This window comes from Fulmarus glacialis, unplaced genomic scaffold (assembly GCF_000690835.1).
Source record: "Fulmarus glacialis isolate BGI_N327 unplaced genomic scaffold, ASM69083v1 scaffold9517, whole genome shotgun sequence".
NCBI lineage: Eukaryota > Metazoa > Chordata > Aves > Procellariiformes > Procellariidae > Fulmarus > Fulmarus glacialis.
Window position 1 is genome coordinate 14,165 of NW_009223837.1, and position 22,757 is coordinate 36,921.

At 40.5% G+C, this 22,757-nt stretch overlaps 2 protein-coding genes across 2 annotated transcripts; both read right to left on the bottom strand.

Annotated features, from left to right (window-relative positions):
* Nucleotides 1–218: 218 nt before the first annotated feature.
* On the bottom strand, nucleotides 219–14,703 carry SLC45A2 (solute carrier family 45, member 2). Its single transcript, XM_009581938.1, has 7 exons — nucleotides 14,268–14,703; nucleotides 13,006–13,182; nucleotides 9,800–10,116; nucleotides 5,834–5,977; nucleotides 4,451–4,574; nucleotides 3,293–3,498; nucleotides 219–443 (listed from the first exon to the last, which is right to left on the bottom strand). The coding sequence occupies exons 1-7, from the start codon at nucleotides 14,701–14,703 to the stop codon at nucleotides 219–221; spliced, it is 1,629 nt and encodes a 542-aa protein (XP_009580233.1).
* Nucleotides 14,704–17,723: 3,020 nt separating this feature from the next.
* On the bottom strand, nucleotides 17,724–20,376 carry AMACR (alpha-methylacyl-CoA racemase). The gene is made up of 2 exons (XM_009581941.1): nucleotides 20,313–20,376; nucleotides 17,724–18,133 (listed from the first exon to the last, which is right to left on the bottom strand). Exons 1-2 carry the CDS (start codon nucleotides 20,374–20,376, stop codon nucleotides 17,724–17,726), a joined length of 474 nt encoding a protein of 157 aa, XP_009580236.1.
* Nucleotides 20,377–22,757: the final 2,381 nt, after the last annotated feature.

The following is a 22,757-nucleotide window of genomic DNA, read 5'->3' on the forward strand; positions in this document are numbered from 1 at the left end:
GTAATAAAGCAGTCAAAATACAGAAGCTTTCAATCTGAGACATTAGGCAACCAGTTTTATCAAGTCTCCGTTTCACAAAGCTCTGGAATTGCAACCGCTCCGAGGAGGTAAGAGAGGAGGACATACCAGCAGTATCAGCACGGCAACAGCACCGGTGCTACTGACCCAGTAAGAAAACGCTCCCCTGGGGAGATTTCTTCCAATCGCTTCACACAGTCCTACTCCATATATCGAACACAAAAAGCAACAAAGCAGCAGCCGATCAGTGCCACCATAGATGCCGAAATCACAGTGACTGCGCTGCCGGCAACACTAACCAAGAGCCCCAGGCCCACACCGAGAATGATCTGGGCCAGCTGGACCATGCAGGTGAGAGCGGCACAGTCAATGCCCTTCCCTCGCCCGCGCTCTCCAGCTTGTTCCCCATCCTGCAGCTTCAGGCTCTGCAAATAAACACAAAACAAAACCCAGTGAGATGAGACAGCACCGATAACTTGCAGCTCTCAGCCAAGGCACTGTCACGACCCCCAGGTGCAGCAAGACAGGCCAATAGCTCTCTGCTTCCTTTCTGTTTTTCTGCTTGTCCCACAGAGGTTGCGGAATCCAGAGATTTTACAAGTGATAATGAGTTTTCCAAGCTTCCCCTAAATTGTCCCGTTTCTCCCATCTGCAATTTTTCCCTCTATCCCTTCTCTCAAGGAAAGAATTGAAACTTGATCAGAAAAATTAGCCGTTTCCTTGAAGTTCAGGTCTACTTGAGCTCTGGCAGACTGACATTCCACAGTACAGGATACCCCATCATGGATAATTTAGCTCCAACTCTCATGGTTGAAGGAGAGCCTCAAAGGGATGTTAAGATGAGTCATACTTTGTCCCACACACGTACAGATCATAATTTGTTATAATGCAGCACCGTGCTCTGAAGTTATGCCTCAAAGCACACAAAGGAGTTCAGCACTGAAATCTAAATGTAATGCTTTTGTTGCTGGGGAAAAAAAAAATATCTGAAAACAAATGTCCAGACTAGGATTCTTCTACATTACGGAAGACCATTATTAACTGATTATCTGTATATCTGCTATGATATACATAGCAGAGCAAAAGGCTTCATTTATTATATACAAGCATCTCGTATATAAGCACTCTGTGAGGGTAGTTGGTCACTGAAACACCTTGACCACAGGGGTTGTGGTGTCTCCACCTTTGGAAATATTCAAACCAGACTGGACATGACCCTGGGCAACCTGCTCCAGGTGGCCCTGCTTGAGCAGGAGGATTGGACTACGTGATCTCTGAAGGTCCCTTCTAACTTCAGCTGTTCTGTGATTCCCTCCAGGAAGGAACTATTCTATTTTGTTGGGAAATTACACGATAGTTTACATATTTATTCTTCTTCTTACATAGGCTGTTGAATGGAGAAGGTTGTATTGTAACAAACAAGAGGTTTCCATGCTGTAGGCTAGCTGTGCTGCTGTCTTCTGGTATCCAAATACTCTCGGCCATTAAGATGCTTTTTGCTTTTTGCAAGACCTATTACATTGCCTTTGAGCTGTTACCACACAAAGCTCAAAAGTACTGGAGACAAATAGTCTTTTCCTAATCCAGTGGACAAAATTGAATTTGGATCCTAGGGAACAGCAGCACAGAACAGGAGTTGAAATGGCAGCATTTTAAAACCCAGCACATGATTTTGGTAGAATGCATAGTGAGGAAAATGTCTGCTCTTTGTTCTGGGATGATACAGTCCTTTCACCTGAAATATTTCCAATTTTAGACACAATTTTTTTCGGAATTATATCTATTTTGCTGGGCTGTGCCCAGTGTTCCTATGCGCTAGTAGATCTGGCCACAATTATATGAATGTGTAAATGAATGTGATCTTGCACTTGATGTTTCCTCTTTATTTTTTCTATCTTGTACATTATAGAAGATGTGAGATAAAGCTAATTCTGTTAACATCAGATCTAACATAGAACTATATATAATTTAACATCTGTCATAGCAAGTACCATACACCAAACAACAAACAATCAGTTGTCTTACAAGTAACATTTGAATATACTAGGCTATTAAATATAAACTCCATGCCCACTTCAGCATATTTTATTTCACTTCTGTGTTGGAACAGCTCTGAATCAGAGCTAGACTACAATTTTGCCTTTAGTCGTCTCTCTGAGTTGTCTGGCCCAAGGTTAGGATTGTGATCTTGCCCTAAACTGGATTCATTCCCTGTCCTTTGTTATATCTTTCTAAAACTTCATCATGATCGTTCTCTGTTGGAAGGAACAGAGAAGTTAACTGAAAAATTGGGAATCAGATCTATGAAATATTTAACCACATTGAGACATCCTCTTAGGATTCAATAGAATAATTAAGAGTTTTCTTGTATTCATTATTCACATGGTGATGCTTAAAAGTTGAACAGAACAGTAGGACGTGTTCTCAAGTGGGACTTGATCTAGCCCTGTGCTGGTATCAACTATGTTTCTATGTTGTTTTTCAACGGTTCAACATTTCCTTTATTAATTTCTTCAAATATCCCCAGATATAATGAGAACTTTTCGGAAGTCCTCCCAACCCTCCTTAATCCTTCTTGTTTCCAGGTCTCTCACTAACTTAAGAGACTTGAGAGAACTTTTCTGTTAAAGAGCTCAACACTTTACAAGACATGAAGATCCTGCTGTGCCCAGTAACACAATACAAGGAATGCAAGCTTTTCAGATTTTCCTTGTAAACAGGATTTCATGCTGTGGAGGACCAAAAACCAACCCCAGACATTTATAGAGGTAATGAGAACATGGTATATAATTTAATACTGAACTATGTAAAACTATATGAATTTCGTATCTTTATTAGCTAACAGTTTTTGCAACACTTTGCAGTCAACTAAGAATTCTTCCAGCCTTTACAGTGTGGTTATTAACCTTAGGAACTCAGAAATTAAGTCCTCAGCTAATACAGCTGGAAGGAAGGATGTAAGGAAGTTAGCACTTGAAGGCAACACGAAGTGGAGTCCTGTTATCTGCTTACTGCCTGAACACAAACTGTAATTGGCTTCGTTTTAGCTGTGATGGTAAATAATTATTTGTCTCACTGCAGGACTGTTTGAAGAGTTTGGAGCTGGGACCTTAACTCTCTCTGTCAGAAACTTTCCATTCATAACATGCGTCATCATAAATAGTTTGAAATTAAAATTAAAAGCTGCTCACCAGTTCTATCCAGTTTTCTCCCAAAATAGACTAAACAGACCCAGACAGACATAAACTTACCCTTCCTTAGACATTGAACTCACCTCTTCTTCCCTGTGATACTCTGCAATGAGGTGGAATGGCACTGTGTACAGCGTGCTGGACATGACACCAAAGAGGGAACAGAGAGCCAGGGTGGAATAGACGTTGGGAAACAAGCCAATTAATCCAGTTCCCAATCCAAAAAGTAGGTATCCAATGAAATAAAGTCCCTTTAATCCTATGTATGGCAGAAGGATTTTCTGCAGGTCTGTGAAAAGAAAGTGAAAATGCTGATAAGAGTAAAACAAAACAGGTCACATTTCATCAGGGAGTTCCTTTAAGGGGTAAAATACAATGAAGGAGATAATCTTACTGATTTTGGAAGTTGCCTCAAATTATTATAGGTATAAACTTGCCAAAGAATACTTGCTCTCTCAGAGAATAGTCTTATTCTGGCATAGCCAACTCCAGAGATGAAGTAGTTAACAACCATTCTGGAAGAACTGCCCTCACAGACAACCCCAGACATTTCCGCTGTTTGATTATAACGCGAACATTTGGCATCAACCTCTGTCTGAGCTGAGAAAGGCTCTACAGAAATGCTCCAAAGGGGAAAAGATTTCCCTCAAGCCTCTTTTAGATGTTCAATTCAGCCCCCAAAATGCTACTCATTTGAGTTTTTGGATCGCAAGTATTTTTTTTAATCCTTGGTAACAGCTATGGTGAAATCTATCTGGGGAACTGTGCTAACGTATTTATACATAATTTTGGAGAGCAAGGTTCATGCTTCTGGCAAGAACTTCTACTGCATTGTGAAAAAGTTATTTTATGAGGAATGCAGATGGGGAGAGGCCATCAGAGGGACCTTTGAGAACCTACAGCTACAGCACTGCTAGGTGAAAGAGCATCCCCGAATGATGCCTGTGGCATCCATTTTAGTCTAACATTTAACTTCAGGATGATTTTCAGTGTTCAGGGTCAGTTCACATGCAGAACAATGCCTTACTCCCAAAGTGACCCCTGCACCATATGGTCAGGAACTGTTCATGTTAAGATTCGAGTTTCTAACAATGCTGAGTATGTAACATTTCTTAAAGTTTTAGTGTGGAAAAAACCCAGTTAATTTGGCATTGCTTTATTTTTTTTAAACAATGGCAAGTAGCAAACAGTTTAAACACTGTTTCAAAACACAGCCTTGGAATACATCCCTGGGTACTTACAAGAATAGACTGATGAAGAAATTGCATTGATGCACAGCCCCCAGCATCCCACCTCTACTCCTGTTTTGTAGGTAAGGTAAAGCGTGGAGTTATGAGGTGCATAAGGACTACCCTGGTATACAACCTGAAAGAGACCACAAAGATCACAGAAGGCAAGGATGGACTACACGTATATAATACCTCCTTCTTAGGGGAACAGGGTACCCAACACAGGGCCTCATCCTTGGTGGGGGAGATAATTAGCACCCAAGAAGTCTGTTAAGCAGTGCCCTAACCATCCCTTCACAGTTCTCCAGGTTTTGCACTTATTTCTCCCAGATTATCACGTCCCAAGCTCCTCCTTATTTACTACCCTCTGCCTTTTCCTGGACTGTCCACTCTACACTGACTCATTTGCTCTTTTACCTTTGGGTGTCTTATTTCCCTCTCTCCTTCTCTCTCCACTTCTGCCTTCTCGCCTTAGGCTTTCACTACAATTAATTTTTTTGTTATCTCTTTCAGACTTACCCCAACACACTTATTTTTCCACCTAGTAATTGTCTTATTCAGTTCCTTATCTAGGCAAGCAAAACTTTTTCTTTCAGTTGTTCATATACACTGCAGGAAAAAAAACCCTCCCTCTCACCTAAACAGACAAAAAAAGGCAAGGAAATGGGAATATGGCATGGAAACCACAGAAGAAAGGAAGTGGTAATGAGGGGATTTGTGCCAGGAGCATACTTGCACCCTGGAAGAAAGGAGGCAGTCAGCATCGTATAGGCAGGAATCACTGGCAGGGACATAGAGTCCTACTGCCTGGGAATGGCACGGAAAAGGGAGCACCGGGTATCACGAAGGCAAATAACGGCTGGCAGAAGGGACTCAGGGAAAGGTTTAAAGAGGTATGGCAGGGACACCCAAATTCAAGGAGATAAGAGCTTTCAGCTCTACCAAGTAGCAGGAGCTGCAGAGCCTGAGGCCAGGGAGGCTGCAGCGCAGGTGGACAGCTTTGTGCCGAGGGTGCCCAGGCACCTGGACAAGGCCAGCTGCATCCCAGAACATCAGCATTGCTTCAGTTAGGAAACCTGCCCTCGGAGCGGCTCCCAAGCCAAAGCGGAGAATGGATGTGTTTGGAACAGCTCTGAGACCTGCGTTTGGAACAGTTAGATAGACAGAAATAGCCTTGCAAATACTAAAAGGTTTTCGCCAAAGATCTAACAGACTGGCTCAGAACGAGGGCCTGAGATCCATTAGCTGTTTTACAAAACTCTTGTTGAGCCATCCAGACACAACTGGCTCTGCCACCACTGTCATTTCTTCGGGATTATGACACTGTCTCATTTTTTTTTGGTGCAGAAGGAGATGCTACAAGGGAAGAGAAGTGAGAGGATTTTACACTTTTACCTGTCCCATGAAATCCGTGAAGAAGAGCATGTTGGACAGGAAAGCCATCCATCCAAAGAGGTGGCTCACACAGAGATAGCGATAGTGGGATGGCATGCTTAAAAGTGTCCTCAAAAGTGATTTAGGAGTCATCCGCCTTTGATCCTAGAAGCAAGTATTTAACAATAATACTGTATTATTGCCCTGAAGGCTAATAAAATAGCTGACAGCAAATGAAAAAGGCCTCAGCATCTTCTAATTATGAAACTTCCAAAGTCTTTTATTTTTTGCTAGGAAGGGCTGCTTGGGTACTGAATGTCCTTCAATGTATATTTGATTTGTAGAGCCATTGCCTAATAAAGTCATCTGAAGGATTCACAGAGACTCTGGGAGAGCTGGGGTATATTAGCAAGGATGTAACATTTCTTGCTGTTATAATCAGTAGGATTATTATTTACTTGCAGAACCAAGTGAAAATTTTCTGCCAAAATGGATTCAGTGGAGTTTCAAAAAAACCAAAAACAGAAACAAAAATCATTTCTTTATGGAGACAAACAGCTTTACATTGAAAATTTAAAGCTGCCATGGAAAAAATGAAACTCAGAATACTTCCTGAGAATTAAAATATATCAGTTGTGGAATACGGGACTTCTAAGAACTTGTTGCCATTCCCTACTGCGTGCTAAATTCCCTAGAAAACTTCACTTCTTCTGGCGTATCATGAGATTTCCACTATGTACTGTCCTCCCCTCCAGGAAGCAGGGAGAGACTGTGGTACATCCCAGGAGATGCAGCACCACTCAAAATCCTGGCACCCAGAGAACGTGAGCTTCAGCACCTACACACCTCATCCCATGGGAGAAATAACTTACTTCAAAATCTGGTGCTGGTTAACAAATCTCACTGATGGGGAAAAACAAAATTTCTCACCACCTTCAATGCCCCACCTTATCTCCTTCCTCCTTGTCTGAGCGCTGTGCCCAAAAACGCTCTCACAGTTTCTTTTCCAGCCACATTCACCAGATCACTTGTATCACTTGAATTTTTTTTAGTACTGTAGGTATGCTTGATGTCAGGCATTTGCGACACACAATTCTTAGTGCTTTAAAGCTCCTGTATCATTCTTTGCTTTTAAAGAAAAAAAGATACTATTTTATCTGTGCATGATGGAACACTTCCAGTTTTCTCTAGAGGCAACAGTGTTGGGAGGGATGGTAAGGGAAGCTGTATGGTCATAAAACGTGGAAGAACTGTAAAAGTTATGTTCATTACTGGAAAGCTGAATTTTGCCTTCAATTTGCTGTAAAATAATGACGTTTTTTCCTTCCTTCTTTCAATGTTCTACTTCTCACAATTCTGCTTTCCTTTGAACTAGGTTATGCTTCAAGCTACTCTATGAATAATCACCGCATACAAAGTTGGAAAATACTTCGCTCCAGTGGGAGGTTTTTAATCCTCACAGGAATGAAAAAAATGCCAAAATTCAAGTTGCTGACTTTCACCTTGAACTGCATATTGTCCAAATCCCTTGGAATTTCTCTTGGCATCACTGTCTCTTTTAAACAGGGTAAACTTTCTATTCTTCTACAGTTATTAAAAACAACGAAAAAAATTCCACATTGACTCATTAGTGTTATTTCAAAGATAATTACTACCGTTTGACTTGGCTTATTTAATTTGTTCAACTCTTCCACACAGTTCTTTAAAACCTTTCCAATTAAAGTGTTAACATAAAGTCAGGGAACTACTAAGGACACTGCTGTAGTTACAAACAGTAATTTGACAGCTAGATATGCTTGCTTTCTATTTAGATATTTTAGAGAGTGGAAATGGAAACTGAAATGCTTAATGCACGCATCAATACACACCAACACACAAATCCCACACTAGTTTAAACGATGTGCTGAAGTTTGGCTCCGTTTAACTGCCCTATCCTTCAAAAGCTCACAATAGCCAATCACTTTCTATATAAAATCACTACAACTCAAGGCCTGGGATGATTCATAAGGATACAGAGGAATCAATAAGACTTGGGTTTTATGGCAGTAGGTCCTGAGTAATTTGGCACCAAACTAAAGAACAAAAGACGAATCATTTTGAATGTCTGTTCATACTGTAACAGGTCAAATCTCATTAGTAATCATGGTAGCTATTAGTATGTAAGAGCACAGTCCTTAATTAAAAGATATAGGGCCATGATGCCTGCAGCAAAAAAAGAGACACAGAAAAACAGGAAGCCAAACCATTTCTTCAAGGAAGCAATTACAGTAATGAATGAACTCAGAAAACATGTGTCACAAGAAAGAGACAGTTAAGGCAGTGAGTGTCTAGAATTTACACATGCCCAGGCACATCAAAGAAACATGAGACAGATCAAATCCCTGTGAGCCTCTGTCAGGCTGTCCGCCTAAAAATATAGAGAGGAGGGCAATGGCACAAGCTTGGCCACAGTGGACGCCAGAGCTTCACCTTGGGTCTCAGACGTTACTGATTCAGTGGAATTAGTTCTTGCCAAGGTAGAGCTACCCCAACCCATAGTCTGCTCCCCTTGCTTTCACTGCATCTGCTCTCTCTTCTTCATTTACCTTCCTTTCTTTAGAGCCCACATGGGCCAAGCAGTCAATGACACTCGGCACCTCTGACAGCTTGGAGGATGCTCAGAGTGAGCAGTGCTGGTGAAGAAGGCTGGCTGCTCAAGTTGGCCTGCGGTGGGGAAACAGGGATGGCATTGCAGTGTCTTAGCCATATTCTCCCAAAAAACTGTTGCTTTGCTGTCTGCCCCTCTCTGTGTTTGTCTGGCATTCTCATCAGGCAGTGTTCATCTTTTATTCTACCTTTGTGTTGTGTCTGGTGTAATAATATTTTTCTTCAGGTTAGGAATACCAAGTGCTGTTATAATACACATGATAAAGAGTAAAAGATAATAAATCCCTTTTATTTGTAGCTTAAACGTGAGTTTAGGTTTCTAACTTATAACCATCTGCACATTGTCAGTATTTTTTGCCTGATTTATCAAGACCGGTATCAGGGATAAATATACATAACACCAAGAGATCAGAAGTGAAATTAAAACAACAAGCAACTGTTTCGTCACTTATTATTGTACTAGGAGCCAAACATATACATTAGCCTTTGCTTACCTAGAGTACCATGAGAGTGCAGTGAGGATTCCTAGCACTAAAAGTCATCAACAACACAGTATAAACTATTATCTGTTCCCAAAACCATTCTAAAAATGTGCTCTTCACATATTTTTCAAGCAGATTCACCTTTTCCTAGTTGCCTTAGACTGAAGCGCTCTCTCATAAAAATGCAGCAGAAACAAAAGAACAGTGATGATTTAAAAGTACTCGCTGTTCTCTCCCACCTGAAAGTTCTGCCAAAGGCACAGCTACAACATCACTGCAAAATAAAACTAAAACTCCAGAAGCGAGGTAGCGTTGTTGTAGAAGTAGCAATTTTAAACACATCAGTACTGTCAATAAATCCTCAATGAAATGTTGAGCAGCAGCATCACTGGAACGTGTACCAGACCGGGGAAGAAACGCTTCGTATGTATTATGTATGTAAGTGTGTGGACTTCAATGGGAGTTAGAGATTTATATCAAAGATTAATGGTCTGTAGTCCTTGTCCGCAATGTGATGTTAATTCTGTCAGGACTAAAGGACAAAGTATATCCTCTTGCCAAAATTCGCATGAGGATGATACCAGGAGACTGACACAGAGCAGAAACCTGAACCTGGTTCTCCCTCAACCCTGCCAATTGTTCAAAGCATCAGGACTAGTCCGTCTCGTCCCTCTTGCTGGAAATACTTTGTAAATAACAAAAGAGAAAAACAAGCAGGCTTTCTACGGACCCCGTATCCTAGTGGAGGATTCTTTTCCTGTGTGTGTGAAAGGACTCCATTCCAAATAGTCAGCGTTAGCTAATTAAAGGGTCTCCAAGGATGGAATGATATGGGTTACGAAATGATCTCTGCACTTACCTCTGCACGTGACGTAACAGCGGGTTTCCCTTGTTTAGCTGCAGCCTTTATTTCAGTATGTGTTGATTTTAAGTAACTGTTCTTGATATCCTCCTCTACGGAGCTATATTTATAGGATTCCAACAAGAACGTTGTCTCTTCATTTTCGAATCTGAGTGGGACCTCAGGAATACTGCGCAGATGTACAGTAAGGCAGATTAGGAAAACCAAGGCTGCGAATAAGAAAATCACCTGGAATTCCGATGCCAAGGAATATCCTAGTACAGTTTGACCCCAATCCATAGCACCTGTCAGGTAACCCAGGGCTCCTCCCAAACCTATGGGCGTGGGAAAAAGGAGAAAAAAGATCTACTGGCATTGATAAAATAAACAAACAGTACACAGTACCCTCAAGATGTGATCCCCTCTAGAAATGACTGAATAATCACCCTCCGGATATTAATCACAAGAAATAGGAATACTGAGCTAATCACATACGTGAGCAGTTACCAAAACATCTCTTGAAAAATCTCCTCGGCTCTGGTGGACAGAGGTCTCAAAAAATGCCTGAACATATAGTAACATGGGCCTCCATCTCTCTTCTTGACTCTTTGAGGCTTTATTTTCTTTGAAACAGTGAGTAATACAAAATAAAATTCTACTGAAATTTATGGGTTTTTTAAAACTTCACAGAACAAACTTTTTTTTAATTATATTGAGACTATCTACAGTTTTGACTTTGTAAAATGTATTTAATGCAGCTGAATCTAAACAGAAATACTGTCTTCATGTGCAATTTAAAAAAAAGGAAATAAAACCAAAAGCATTGCTTTGTAGTTATCAAAATCTAAGTACCTCACCACTTGGAAAAGAAAACAAAAAGGATCAAAACCAAATGTGTAATTCCATTTACTGATTTTCTCAGAACAGTTAGAATACAAGGTAAAATGAGAATGCTACCTTGTGTCTTGAAGTTAATAAAACCAGCGTTCAGTTCGATTTTTTCAAAATTTCTTCTTTTTGTTACTAGTGCACACAGTTTCAGAAGCACAAGAAAGCGCACACTGCTACATACAGTACAGAGCTCTGGTAGGGGAAGCACCTTTGCAGAGTCCTGACACCCTGTTAACCAGGGGGCTTTGCAGGGCCTGGGAGTTAAGCAGGATGGACGCGTTGCAGGGCTTTGAAGTACTTCTACTCTTCTGCTTAGGAGAACTGAAGACAATGTGTGGTAGAATCATTCTGTCCAACAAACATTTACAGAGGTAACAGGACCTACATTTGCTTCACCTACAAAACATGGGATTTTTATTTCATTCTGGGCTTTCTGTACTTTTTTCCTTCTTGGGTCTGATTATGGCCCTCCTTCATTGTGTTCTACTGCATTTTACAGGGGACGGTATCCTTGCTTGTTCTCACGAAAAACAATTAAGCTGTTAACAACTTTCTGAAGAAAACCTACACTAAATGTTTGCGCAGAGTGAATGTTTGATGTTTGAGGCCATCTTTGCATACTGTTTTGACAAAAAGCAATCATGATATTGGAATGCAGACTGAGTGTTGCATGTTGGGTATATACACTCTTCCTTCCACTTGTCTCAGTGGTCGTAAGTTTCATAACTGCAATGCTATCGAGTTTCATGTTCAAACCTTACACTGAAGATAAACTGGAGAGCAAAATCTTGGAGATATTTAGTGTAACAAGAAGGAACTAAATAGGGGAAACAAAATAATATCTAAAACAGAAGCTAGAAAAGAAATGGGAAGATTACTGTCTCTGTCTAATAAGGATTGAACAAGGCATGATAAATGTAAATTGTAGGGAATGGATATTAAGGTTAGATTTTAGGGAAAACTGTCTAACAACAAGGCCAGTGAAGTGCTGGAACAGACTGCTTGGGAGGGCTGCAGAACCCCTATCACGGGAGGATTTCAAGAACAGGCTAGGTAATTACCGATCAGGAAGGGTTAAGGTACTGATGATCTTGTTAGAGAGGGCACAGGTGCTGGACCAAATAATGCAATCTCCTCCAGTCTTATTTGATGTGATTTGTCCCACATACCTTTTCACAGCTCAGTACACAAATGAATCAGCTGTAGCTCCAAATTGGGAAATCAAGCCTTTTTATTATCATCCAAGGAAAAATTGCAACCAGAGTTCTGCTGAAGGCAAGAATATGCATAGAGACTCACTCCCCTCTCTGTCCAAACAAGTAATTGTTAAAAATTTTATCTGTCAGTTTCTAACGGATAATACTGATTTCATTCCCATGTGGCTTTAAGGTTCCCTTATAATCTGTGTTTCTGGACACAGCTATTTCGTATGTCCAAAATCGGCCTGTTGTCAATAGCTACTACACCTCCCTCCTCCACTAGAGTAACTGCCACTGAATCTACGTGTCTCTGCTCTTGGTACAGCTCAATAGCCACAAAAATCTGCATCCACACAGATTGCATGATTTCTCATCTAGTCTGCTTTTCGTCTAGTCCTTTTACAGTGACTGCTCCCAGACATGGCTGGAAGCTCCTCCCGATTCACATTACAGGTACACAGCCTTATCTGTCTTCCCTGTGCATTTTCTCAACACAGTGCTCAGGCAGTATGGGTTTCCTTCTGTACGGAAGGTTTCTTTCTGTAACTCAGCAACATTTCAAACATGTGTAAAGGCAAATGAAGCTCTTACTTCATTTGCAAGAGCCTGGATTTCATGGAAGTTGTGAAGCTCTGAATTTTACACAGAACTCCTATTTCTTCTATACAGGAAGGCAGCACATATTGGAGCACTGTCGAAGAACAGAAATCAACTGTACTGGTTTGTGATCTTTCTCTGTGTCACATGCTGAGTCAATAATGTTATTCTTATGTGCTATGGCAAGGAAACAAGTTACATCCCTTAATTTTTGCTTCACCAGAAACTTGAAAAAAATCAGAACAAGATGAATAAACACTACTTCACTTTTTTAAATAATTAATTGCTCTTACTTAAATCATGGCTATGTTACTGTAAATATTTATGCCTGCAGCCTTCTGCAGCAGAATTCCTGTAGCAGCAATCACAAGTTGCTGTCCTCTGGAGTAGTGAAAACCCAGCAACAAAAGACTCGTGACTGAAGCACAGGATCAGATGATCAGTTCATTCAAGATTAGAAACACAGTAAGAATAAAATCCATGCAATTACCTTCCCCTCCTTTGAGAGGTAGGGAGGAAAGGAAGGGATCTGAGTACCTGTAAAGAGGGCGTGGTAATGCAGACCCTTCTCTTTATCCTGATGAGAGCAGACATCAAATAAATATGCTTTGATGGGGCCATCAATAAAATCAGCTGCAAAATCAAAAAGCACTACTCCCAGCATGGTAATGACTATTGCCCACGTCCGCTGATTGTCTCTCTCACCGATGAAAGCTACAAAAAGAAAAACACCCTCATTCTGACAGCAACAGTGCCATGTTCTGCAAAACTACATTTTATCTTCCCTGATACCTCCAAATCTATCCAATGCTTAATTATGCAAGAGAGAGCAGCGATACCAGAACCACATCAGAGAAGCAGGGTGAATGAGTCTGTGTAGCGCTGAGCTGTGCTAGGTTGACTTACTGCCTTGAGTTGGCACGAGCTCAGGGTACGCCAAGCTCCACAATCAAGAGCATCACTAGCCTTAATCTACTCCTCCGCACCTCCATGGCATGCTCTGGTAGCCTAACACACATGCATTTTGTAGTACACTTTTTTGTTTTATTCTATTTGTCCCACCCTTTCATTGTTTTAGATAATCAAGGGTTGACTGTAACGTCTCCTTTTGGGCAAATATACAAGTATATTCAACACCAATGATATCCAGGAAGGGAGAAAAAAATCAATCCATAAAAACACACACCTCCCCCCTCTGCCAAGTCATAAGGACAGCAACAACTTTCCATCAAGTCTTTGAGAAGTTACATCTCATAACAGTATCTAGGGACATCACTCCTATTTGATTTTGCATATTCCGGGCGCAACACGGTTTCCAAGGAGTTACAGATTTCTATTATTCAGCAGCATAACACAGTCCCGAGTCAAGCCAGTGCTGCAATAATTAAAGATACATATTTTGAATGCTAATCCATCTAAAATAGGGATTAATAGATACTCAGTTTGGATGTCTATTACATCACACAAACAACATTGATCATTTAACTTAACAAGCTAGATTTTAGTTTGTAAAAACTTCTCTGGGCCTAAGCAGTGCTTTACTTGTATTAACTGATCAGGCAACCACACCAACATACAACATGCTGTAATCACATGCAGAAACTACAGAACACTATGTACAGGGTACATAACATGCAGCGTTAGGACTGAACGTATATGAAGATTTCGGTGTTCCCCAGCTCCTTCAATGCAGCTGAGTAACATGATACCCAATTTCAACAGTCCATTTTAGCAGGGAAAAAAGGAACCAAAAATAGGATGCGTTTTGTCTGTCAGCACAGCGTGTGCCCCTCACTCACCTGAGATCATCACGTCCCCATTGAGGTACAAAGCCATGCCTAACAGCATTATGATGCCCAGACCCAGAATGTAAGGTCGCCTCCTGCCCCAGCTACAGGTGCAGTGATCACTGGCTGAACCTACCACGGGCTGCAGCACGAAGCCCAGGATAGGGCTGATGAGCCACACCAGGCTGTAGAGGTTCTTGGGCAGCCCTACACTGAGCAGTACCGGCGTGACAAAGGCGGCCTCCACGGCATAGCAGAACTCCCGGCCGAACATCGCCATGCTGTGCATGACCAGCCTTCCCTCCGCTCGCTTCCTTGGCACCACTGCTCCAGTTCTCGTCACAGATTGCAGCAGAGCCTCCTTCTCTCTGGTGCTGTCCATGTCGGCCTTGGCCACCACAGAAGGGGGTGGAAGAGCCCTGTGGGAACTCTCTTTCGTTAAGGTCATGGCTCTGGCTACGCGCGGCGCTCCGGCAAGTCGGTGCTGCCCGCCCTGGCTGACATGGAGCCCAGATCATATGCCGAGTGGGATCGGTCTGTGCTGGGGGAGGGACTCACATACTTTCATGGCTCTGCGATCACAAGTTATGAAAGGAAGGGGGCGGGGAAGCGTGTGTTAACATTAGCAGATCTGAGTTCTTGGCGTCTGCAAAGCTCCCAACTATCCACAACTAAAGGACTACTGTTTAAGCACAAAACACACATACAATGGGAACATACATCACATGGGCGAGGTGCAGGCTTAGCGTGACACAAAGCTATTCCTCTTGTTGCTGTAAGAGAGCGGTGATACCAAGAAAGTAGAGCCCTCATCTTTCTGTTCAGCAAACAACATTGAGCACCAGACAGAGTGCTGATTTCCTCTTGATCGAACGGGGGGAAAAGAATCTATAATATATATCCAGAAAAGGGTTTCAGTGCACTTCGTGAAGATAAGTGAACCTACCTATTGCCCTAGAGGGTCAGTGGCAGAAAAAAGGTTGACAGAGGTCTGCCAAAGAGCAACTGGTGAATTTTTTCTTGTATCTGCTGTGTGCCAACCTCAACACAACTGATCATGTTTCTGAAAAACAAAGGGTATCACAATCACTTAGGTGTTTTTTTAAACAGCCTTACCTGCCCAGAGAAGGCCATAAAAGAAATCTATAGTGACATACCAAAACTGTACCTTTCAGGTTAGCCACCTGAGTGAGGCAGCTGATCCAACCTATGCTGAATCATAGAATGGTTTGGGTTGGAAGGGACCTTTAAAGGTCATCTAGACCAAGCCCCCTGCTGTGGGTAGGGACATCTTCAACTAGATCAGGTTGCTCAGAGCCCCGTCCAACCTGACCTTGAATGTTTCCAGGAATGGGGCATCGACCACCTCTCCGGGCAACGTGTGCCAGTGTTTCACCACTCTCATTGTAAAAAATTTCTTCATTTCTAGTCTGAACCTACCCTCTCCTAGTTAAAACCGTTACCCCTTGTCCTATTGCAACAGGCCCTGCTAAAAAGTCTGTCCCCATCTTTCTTATAGGCCCCCTTTAAGAAAGGCCACAGAAAGGTTCCCCCAGAGCCTTCTCTTCTCCAGACTAAACAACCCCAACTCCCTCAGCCTGTCCTCACAGGAGAGGTGTTCCATCCCCCTGATCATTTTTGTGGCCCTCCTCTGGACCTGCTCCAACAGGTCCATGTCTTTCTTGTGCTGAGGGCTCCAGAGCTGGACGCAGTACTGCAGGTGGGGTCTCACCAAAGCAGAAGAGAGGGGCAGAATCACCTCCCTTGACCTGCTGGCCATGCTTCTTTTCATGCAGCCCAGGATACGGTTGGCCTTCTGGGCTGCGAGCGCACATTGTTGTCTCATGTCCAGCTTTTCATCCACCAGTACCCCCAAGTCCTTCTCAGCAGGGCTGCTCTCAATCCCTTCCTCCCCCAGCGCCCCAACTCAGGCGCATGACCTTGCACTTGGCCTTGCTGAACTTCGTGAGGTTCTCATGGGCCCAATCCTTGAGCCTGTCCAGGTCCCTCTGGATGGCTTCCCTCCCCTCAAGTGTATCAACTGCACTACTGAGCTTGGTGTCATCTGCAAACTTGCTGAGGGTGCACTCGATCCTACTGTCTATGTCATTGATGAAGATATTAAACAGTACTGGTCCCAGGACGGACCCCTGAGATTAACCCCTGAAGTTAACATGAGTTTTTAAATTGACTTAGCGATTTTGGGGTCAAAACTTAGGTGCACTGGGGATTACAATTGGCAACATTTATTGTTCTCCAACACGATATCGGATGCACCCAGGACTAAACAAATTGTCAGATCTTACTGTAAAGGTGTATAATAATCAGTAATTTACATTACAGTGATTATCAGCTGGAAACTTAAGACGCTTTTGCTGACTATTTATCTAATTTGTCAGGACTTACTAGATAGTTCTTGCTTCCAGGCAGGTGTTTATGTAGTAGAATGTAAAAAAATTTTTTATAGTAATAATGCTGACACATGTAAAATGAGCTAAAGTATTTTTCAGCTGTGGAAGTCTTTGTAAGCAACAAACTAATCTTTAGCAAGGTAAACACTCTGACAAAATTATAAAAAAATCCAACCCCTCATATCATAATTCCTGACATGTCAGACTAAAGAAAACTGTATTAAGGCCATAAAATATAATTATTATTTTTAAAAGCTTTTTTTTTTGGCCTTGAAGGAGACTGTTTCAAACGATGGTTTAATTTTGAAGGAAATGAAAACCACCATGGAATAACCATTGTTTAAAACCCGTGCAGCTAAGTTGCCTACCATTTTTCCAAAAAGAGAGGACAGCATTAATACTTGGCAGCTATTTTAAAATAACAAATTTCATTCTGAAGTGATTTTCTAGGCAAACTGAAATTCCAAATGTAATATAATCAGGAGACTGCATTAGGAAAATGTAGTCAGGTTATTAAATAGAATTACTTTATGATAATAACTCTACAGCAGCACATAAGAAAACAACATTATTTCGATCACTGCTTTGGCATGATAAGGCAAATGAATTATTATGATTAGAGGAAAAAAAATCCCATCTAATCTATGAGTAAACAACACAATCACTTGTTCAGAAAGAATATAACTGTATTTTATGAAAAGTATTCCTTCATGTAATTACAACACATATTTCAAAGCAACGGTGTAACTAAGAATTAAAAGAAACAAACATTTCACAGGATATGATATTTAAAGGAACATTTTGAGGATTTACAGCTGCTTAGTAAGCAAACTGTGTAGATCTTCAACACAATTTTGGTATCATTCTAGACTGCAGACCATCCAGGTACACAAATACATAACTCCCATTGTTTTCAATTACATTTAAAACGTCAATAATTAAAAAAAAATTATTTAAAAGCTGCATATGCAAACATTTATTTGTCATGTAATTCTATTTTAATGCATAAAAACGTACTGTATCAGCCTGAAATTTGTCTGATCTGAATAGTTAGAGATTATAAATTAGCTTTTGGTTTACTGAATTCTATTACTTTATCAGAATAAAGATTAGTAATCTCTTCCTTAGTAAATCCATATTCCAGAAGTATCTCTTCTGTGTGTTCTCCTATAAAAGGATCTCTTTTATACGATGGAACAGCAGGGGTCCTTGATAGAAGAGGAGCAGGTCTGGGACTTATCTCTTCCTGATCATTTTTGATAAAAGAACTTCTTTGTTTGTTATGCTGATGTGAGGCAACATCATCAAAGGATAAAACAGGGGTCACACAGGCATCAGTACCATCAAATATGCTGCACCACTCAGCTTGTGTCTTCTGTGCAAATATGGATGCAAATTTTTTCTTCATTTCGGGCCAGTCGGAGAAACTCAACTGACTGGGAAGTTCATTTGAATCTAGCCCAAGACCTGAAAAGAGAAAAGCAAAGTTTAACTGTAGTATTAGCTTATTAGCTTAGATAAATTGAAGTGCTGCCCACAACTAAGTATGTTCGTCAAGAAGCTAATATTTTGCAGGCAGTCCAACACAGCAGAACATACTAACTAAAAGTCGCTTTGAACTTTATTATGATATCTATGATTGAGGGGGAGGGAGCAGAAGAATAGAATGTTCTACTACTTGACTAAACCGCATCAACTACAGCCTTTTAACTAAGTACATATAATAAACACTCATTTGTATAAACACTTCATAAGAGCAGCAGCTGCCTACAGATAACATTTTGCCCTGAGAACATTTTCTATATTAGGCGTTGTATTTTCCACCTGGCAGTAGCAGCACAAGTCTGCTGGGTCTTGGACTACAGCAATATACTTACCTCATAGAAGCCGGTACATCTGCCAGAGCTGGACATTCAGCAGGCTACAGCATGTCCAACACAATCGGGTTATTTCTATGCCCAGACAAGAAGGTGGTGTGGGTGAATATACCCAGGCTTGATGTGCATGAGGTAGCTCAGCTGCAGGTGCCTGCAGGCTAAGTGACCTCCTTCTCAACTCCCTCAGTCCAAATGGACTCCAGCAGTGTTTGCTGCTCTCCCCTCTTCAGCACACTTCCCAGGCTCCAACTCTCCACTGCTGCTCTTTTGGAAAAGTGAAACCCATAGCCCTTACACTCGCTAACTGCTTAAGAACTCGGCTTCCCAGAAGATCAGTCGCATGGACCGCCTAGGTATGCAATACGCACATCCCTTCTGAGACACAAGAGCAGAAGATGGACACACAGGCATTGTACTGAAAATCTCCTGACCAGGCAAGCCCTAGGTTCTACCCTTAACTAAGGACCATCTTCCCTCTCACTGGGGAGTTTACACCTCTCCTGTGCAGCCAGTTTCCCATCTCTGTTTCTGTTCTCATCGATTCCGCTCTCTGTACTCCCTACCCTTCCATTCTCCTACTTTAAGGAGATCCAAGAATTGTTATCACTTCTTGCAGGGTTTATCTCAAAAAGGAGGTAAGAAACAAGAATGAGAAAAGGCAATCAAACCACACTTTCAAAATGGAGATAGTACAAACAGAGGTACAAACAGAGTCTACGATATCAAATAGAAATCAGAAGTGGCATATTGAAGGCTATCCAAACAGTCACATCTTGAAATTCAGGAGCATGAACATAGCAGGAAAATTTCAGAAAAAAGCAGGGATAATAAAGAAGTTAATTTGAGAAATTAGAAAGGCTAGAGAACAACTATCATCATAATGCTGCACAAACAACAAAAAAGGGAGCTGCTTAGAAAACAACAGGTCTGTGTAAAAGGCAGAGAAAATGTGGAATTCTGCAAACACTTAATTTTGAGCATTCATTCTTGTATCTTTGGATATCTGGTATGAGATTGATGATTTGACTTGCAACTGTTAACAGGCTTGGTTACTAGATGCCTGTTTGCAGGTAGAATTTACACAGAACCCTAATTTTTAGCTGTACATAGGCAGAAAAAACTTTCTGTATCTTCTATTTCTACAGCTTCCTTATCACTGAGAGGGATAGACAGTGTCCATTCTTCTGCTCTTTAAGTTCTTTCTTTCTGCTCATAATCTCTACTACATATACTTCTTGGGGCTCATAGGCTCCCCCAAGTTATCATAATATTTAAAAATTTCACTGTTGATCACAAGATTCTTAAATAGTAGCTTTGAAAATGAATACATGTTTTGAAGTCTTACTTTGGTACTGCAAAGGAAAACACAAAGAAATTGCCAATCTCCAGACTCAGAAATAGAGCCTTGCACTTGTTTGTGTTTAGAAGAAAATCAACACAGTCAAAGACAGAATAAGCATTTTCACATCTTATTAGAGACTTCTACAGATATCAGGATAAGTATTATACAAAGTAAACATTAGTCCTTATCGAGTTACCAAGTCATGTGCACCTTAAATCACTAAACTTACAATCTAGTCTTCATAACCGTTCATATCATCCTAAAAAAAGATCAGCTGAAGATTACTCATACTAGTTGAGCATCCATAATTAAATAAAAGCTAACAAAGCATTCAAAATTAATTTGATTATTAATCTTCAAAGAATAATACTAAAGGTGAACAGTGCTATACAGTTTACTCAAGAACTAGGAGGCGAGGCAAATTTACCTTCCACAATAGTTAAAGCTAAGTAACACCACACTATCCGAGATTCTGTCTCAATGCATGACATCTTGTCAATTGGAAACATTGTTTCGTAAGTATTTATTTGCTTATTAATTGTGGTTTGGGTTCTAGTAGCCAGTCCAACATGAACAGAGCTCTACCATTATCCTATTACACAATTATATTTGAAGATCGTTCCAGATGGAAAGTTGGCTGAACCTAACCGTACATGCTCTAGTAAAATAGAACAATATGCAGAACCTGGAATTTAATATTACATGCTCATTTTCCATTGACCACTGAAGACTTCAACTTCAAACAGCATGAACTGACAGCATTTAAGCACTATAGCTTCTCATTTTCCAGCTTGTGCTAAACATTTGTGGTGCAGACGAACAGAATCATGGCAGGAGTGACTCAGTCAACAAGGAAACAATTACACAGCACAGAATTGTTTGGGATACCACAGGATGACAGATTTCACCCAACATAATCAAAAGCAAAGTATCTTTTACACAGAATATCTGGTAAAGCAATAACAAATTGTTTCCAAGTTTTTTTGTTCAAATTTTCACCCAGGGATTTTTGTTTAGAAAAGCCCAGTAACCTACCCTAGCACAGCTTTGAAATAACCATTTTTGAAAATGAAACATTAAGTCTCCTTATAATGATATAGCTTTAAGTCTCCTTTAAATGCTATAGCTTTATTGACATATATCTGCACATCATTTATTAATGCAACAGATTGAAATCTCTATTTCTACAGAACTTCTTAGACAAACTGCAGTAAAATTAGGCACCCATTTCAAGAGAGAGAAAACAGTGAAATTCATTAGATAAGCCAGCAAAGTTGCTTTGGTATGTTGGAAATAAACTGTTTCTTACAGTATTTTAAAAGATTATTTAGGATCCCTAGCAGAGCTTTGTTCAGGATTTTCTTGGTTTAACTTGCTGATTTTCTTTTCCAAATTGCATGCTCGTAGCACAGTGATTTTGAAATTATGTTGCCACGATATGATTCAATAGAATCATCTAGTATGGGAATCCTTAGTTTTGGCCCAAACCACAGCCATAAGGTATATGCCATTGCTCTCTCTCTCAATATAATTCATTCTCACTCCGAGAGAGAATTGAACTTTAGAATATTCCAAGGGAGTAGTGAATTTTCATTAAAGTATCTATGTAAAGTTTTTTCTCTGCTCAAAGTTTCTGAAACTAAATAATTTTTTAGAAAGTGACAGTTCAACAAAAGGTTGATCAGGCCCAGAGCATCGCTGCAAATGCATCCATAGCTGTACTCCAAATTTACATATTTAATTACCACAATTGCAAATGTTTTGGTGCAGCAAGAACCTGGCCCTCTACAGTATTTGTATAATGTTTAAGGCTCATCACGATAAGTAAACTCAAATAAAACTTAACATTATGTGTAACTGAGGGTGTCTAAAATGTAATGAGGAAACTGTTCGTCCACTTCGCATGTCTTAATAACAACGTTGTATTGAATTCAGTACATTAGCAGATTTTTAATACAGTACACAACACTTTATAATCACAAAATGGAGAGCCCCGTGGAAATCCTTCATAATCATGTAAACTATGTTTTTCAAGTGCTTCCTAATTTTTTTCCCCTCTTTTTAAATAGAAGTCACACAATGTAGGAGTATTGAAGTAGTATGAAAGGAGTAAAACTTTAGTGACTGTTAGTGCCTTTCGTATCAACGTAAGCTGATACTAAGTTCACCTTATATAACCGAGTTTACACCAAATGATAACACAGAATCAAACCTTTACTCTCACCTGATACAAAAAATTTACTGTGTTCTGCATGCTTTGCGTAGCCTGGCTACAGCAATACTAAGCACGTATTGCTAAAAATCAAGAGAAACCTGCAGAAGCAATTTACAGGTCAGTTGGAAGACATTGTGTCTCCTTCTGTCAAAACATTGAGACTTAACATTAGTAGCACATGTTTCTTACATCATATTTTTCATAAGATGCAAAGGCATTTTAGTTATTTATTGGCTGACTTTTATAGTAATAAACTTAATATAAACAAAGGGATTACAGCATGTTTGTTAACAGCAAATAGTCTATAGTGAGCCCAGAATACAACTCCTAATACTACAGCTACTATAGCAATTATTTACCGTATCTTTTTTATATAGCTTCAGTTTCTCATAAAACCTTTTCTTTTTTTAAATCCATAAATTTGTGGTAAGCAGAAATTTAAGTTTCCCTGCCAAGCACGATCTACAAAGCCAACAATCTCCTCAAACTAAGATGCTGTATTTTCTTAAACTTAGTTAGTTTCTGTCTGCAGACCCCTTAAAAACTTTCCTCGCCATGTCATTAACTGCACTCTGGTCCAGCAGTGGGTTCCTAATTCTGCAGGGAAACACTGAAATGAACCAAAACCAAAAGGAAATTCGTTTCACTTTGGCTAAC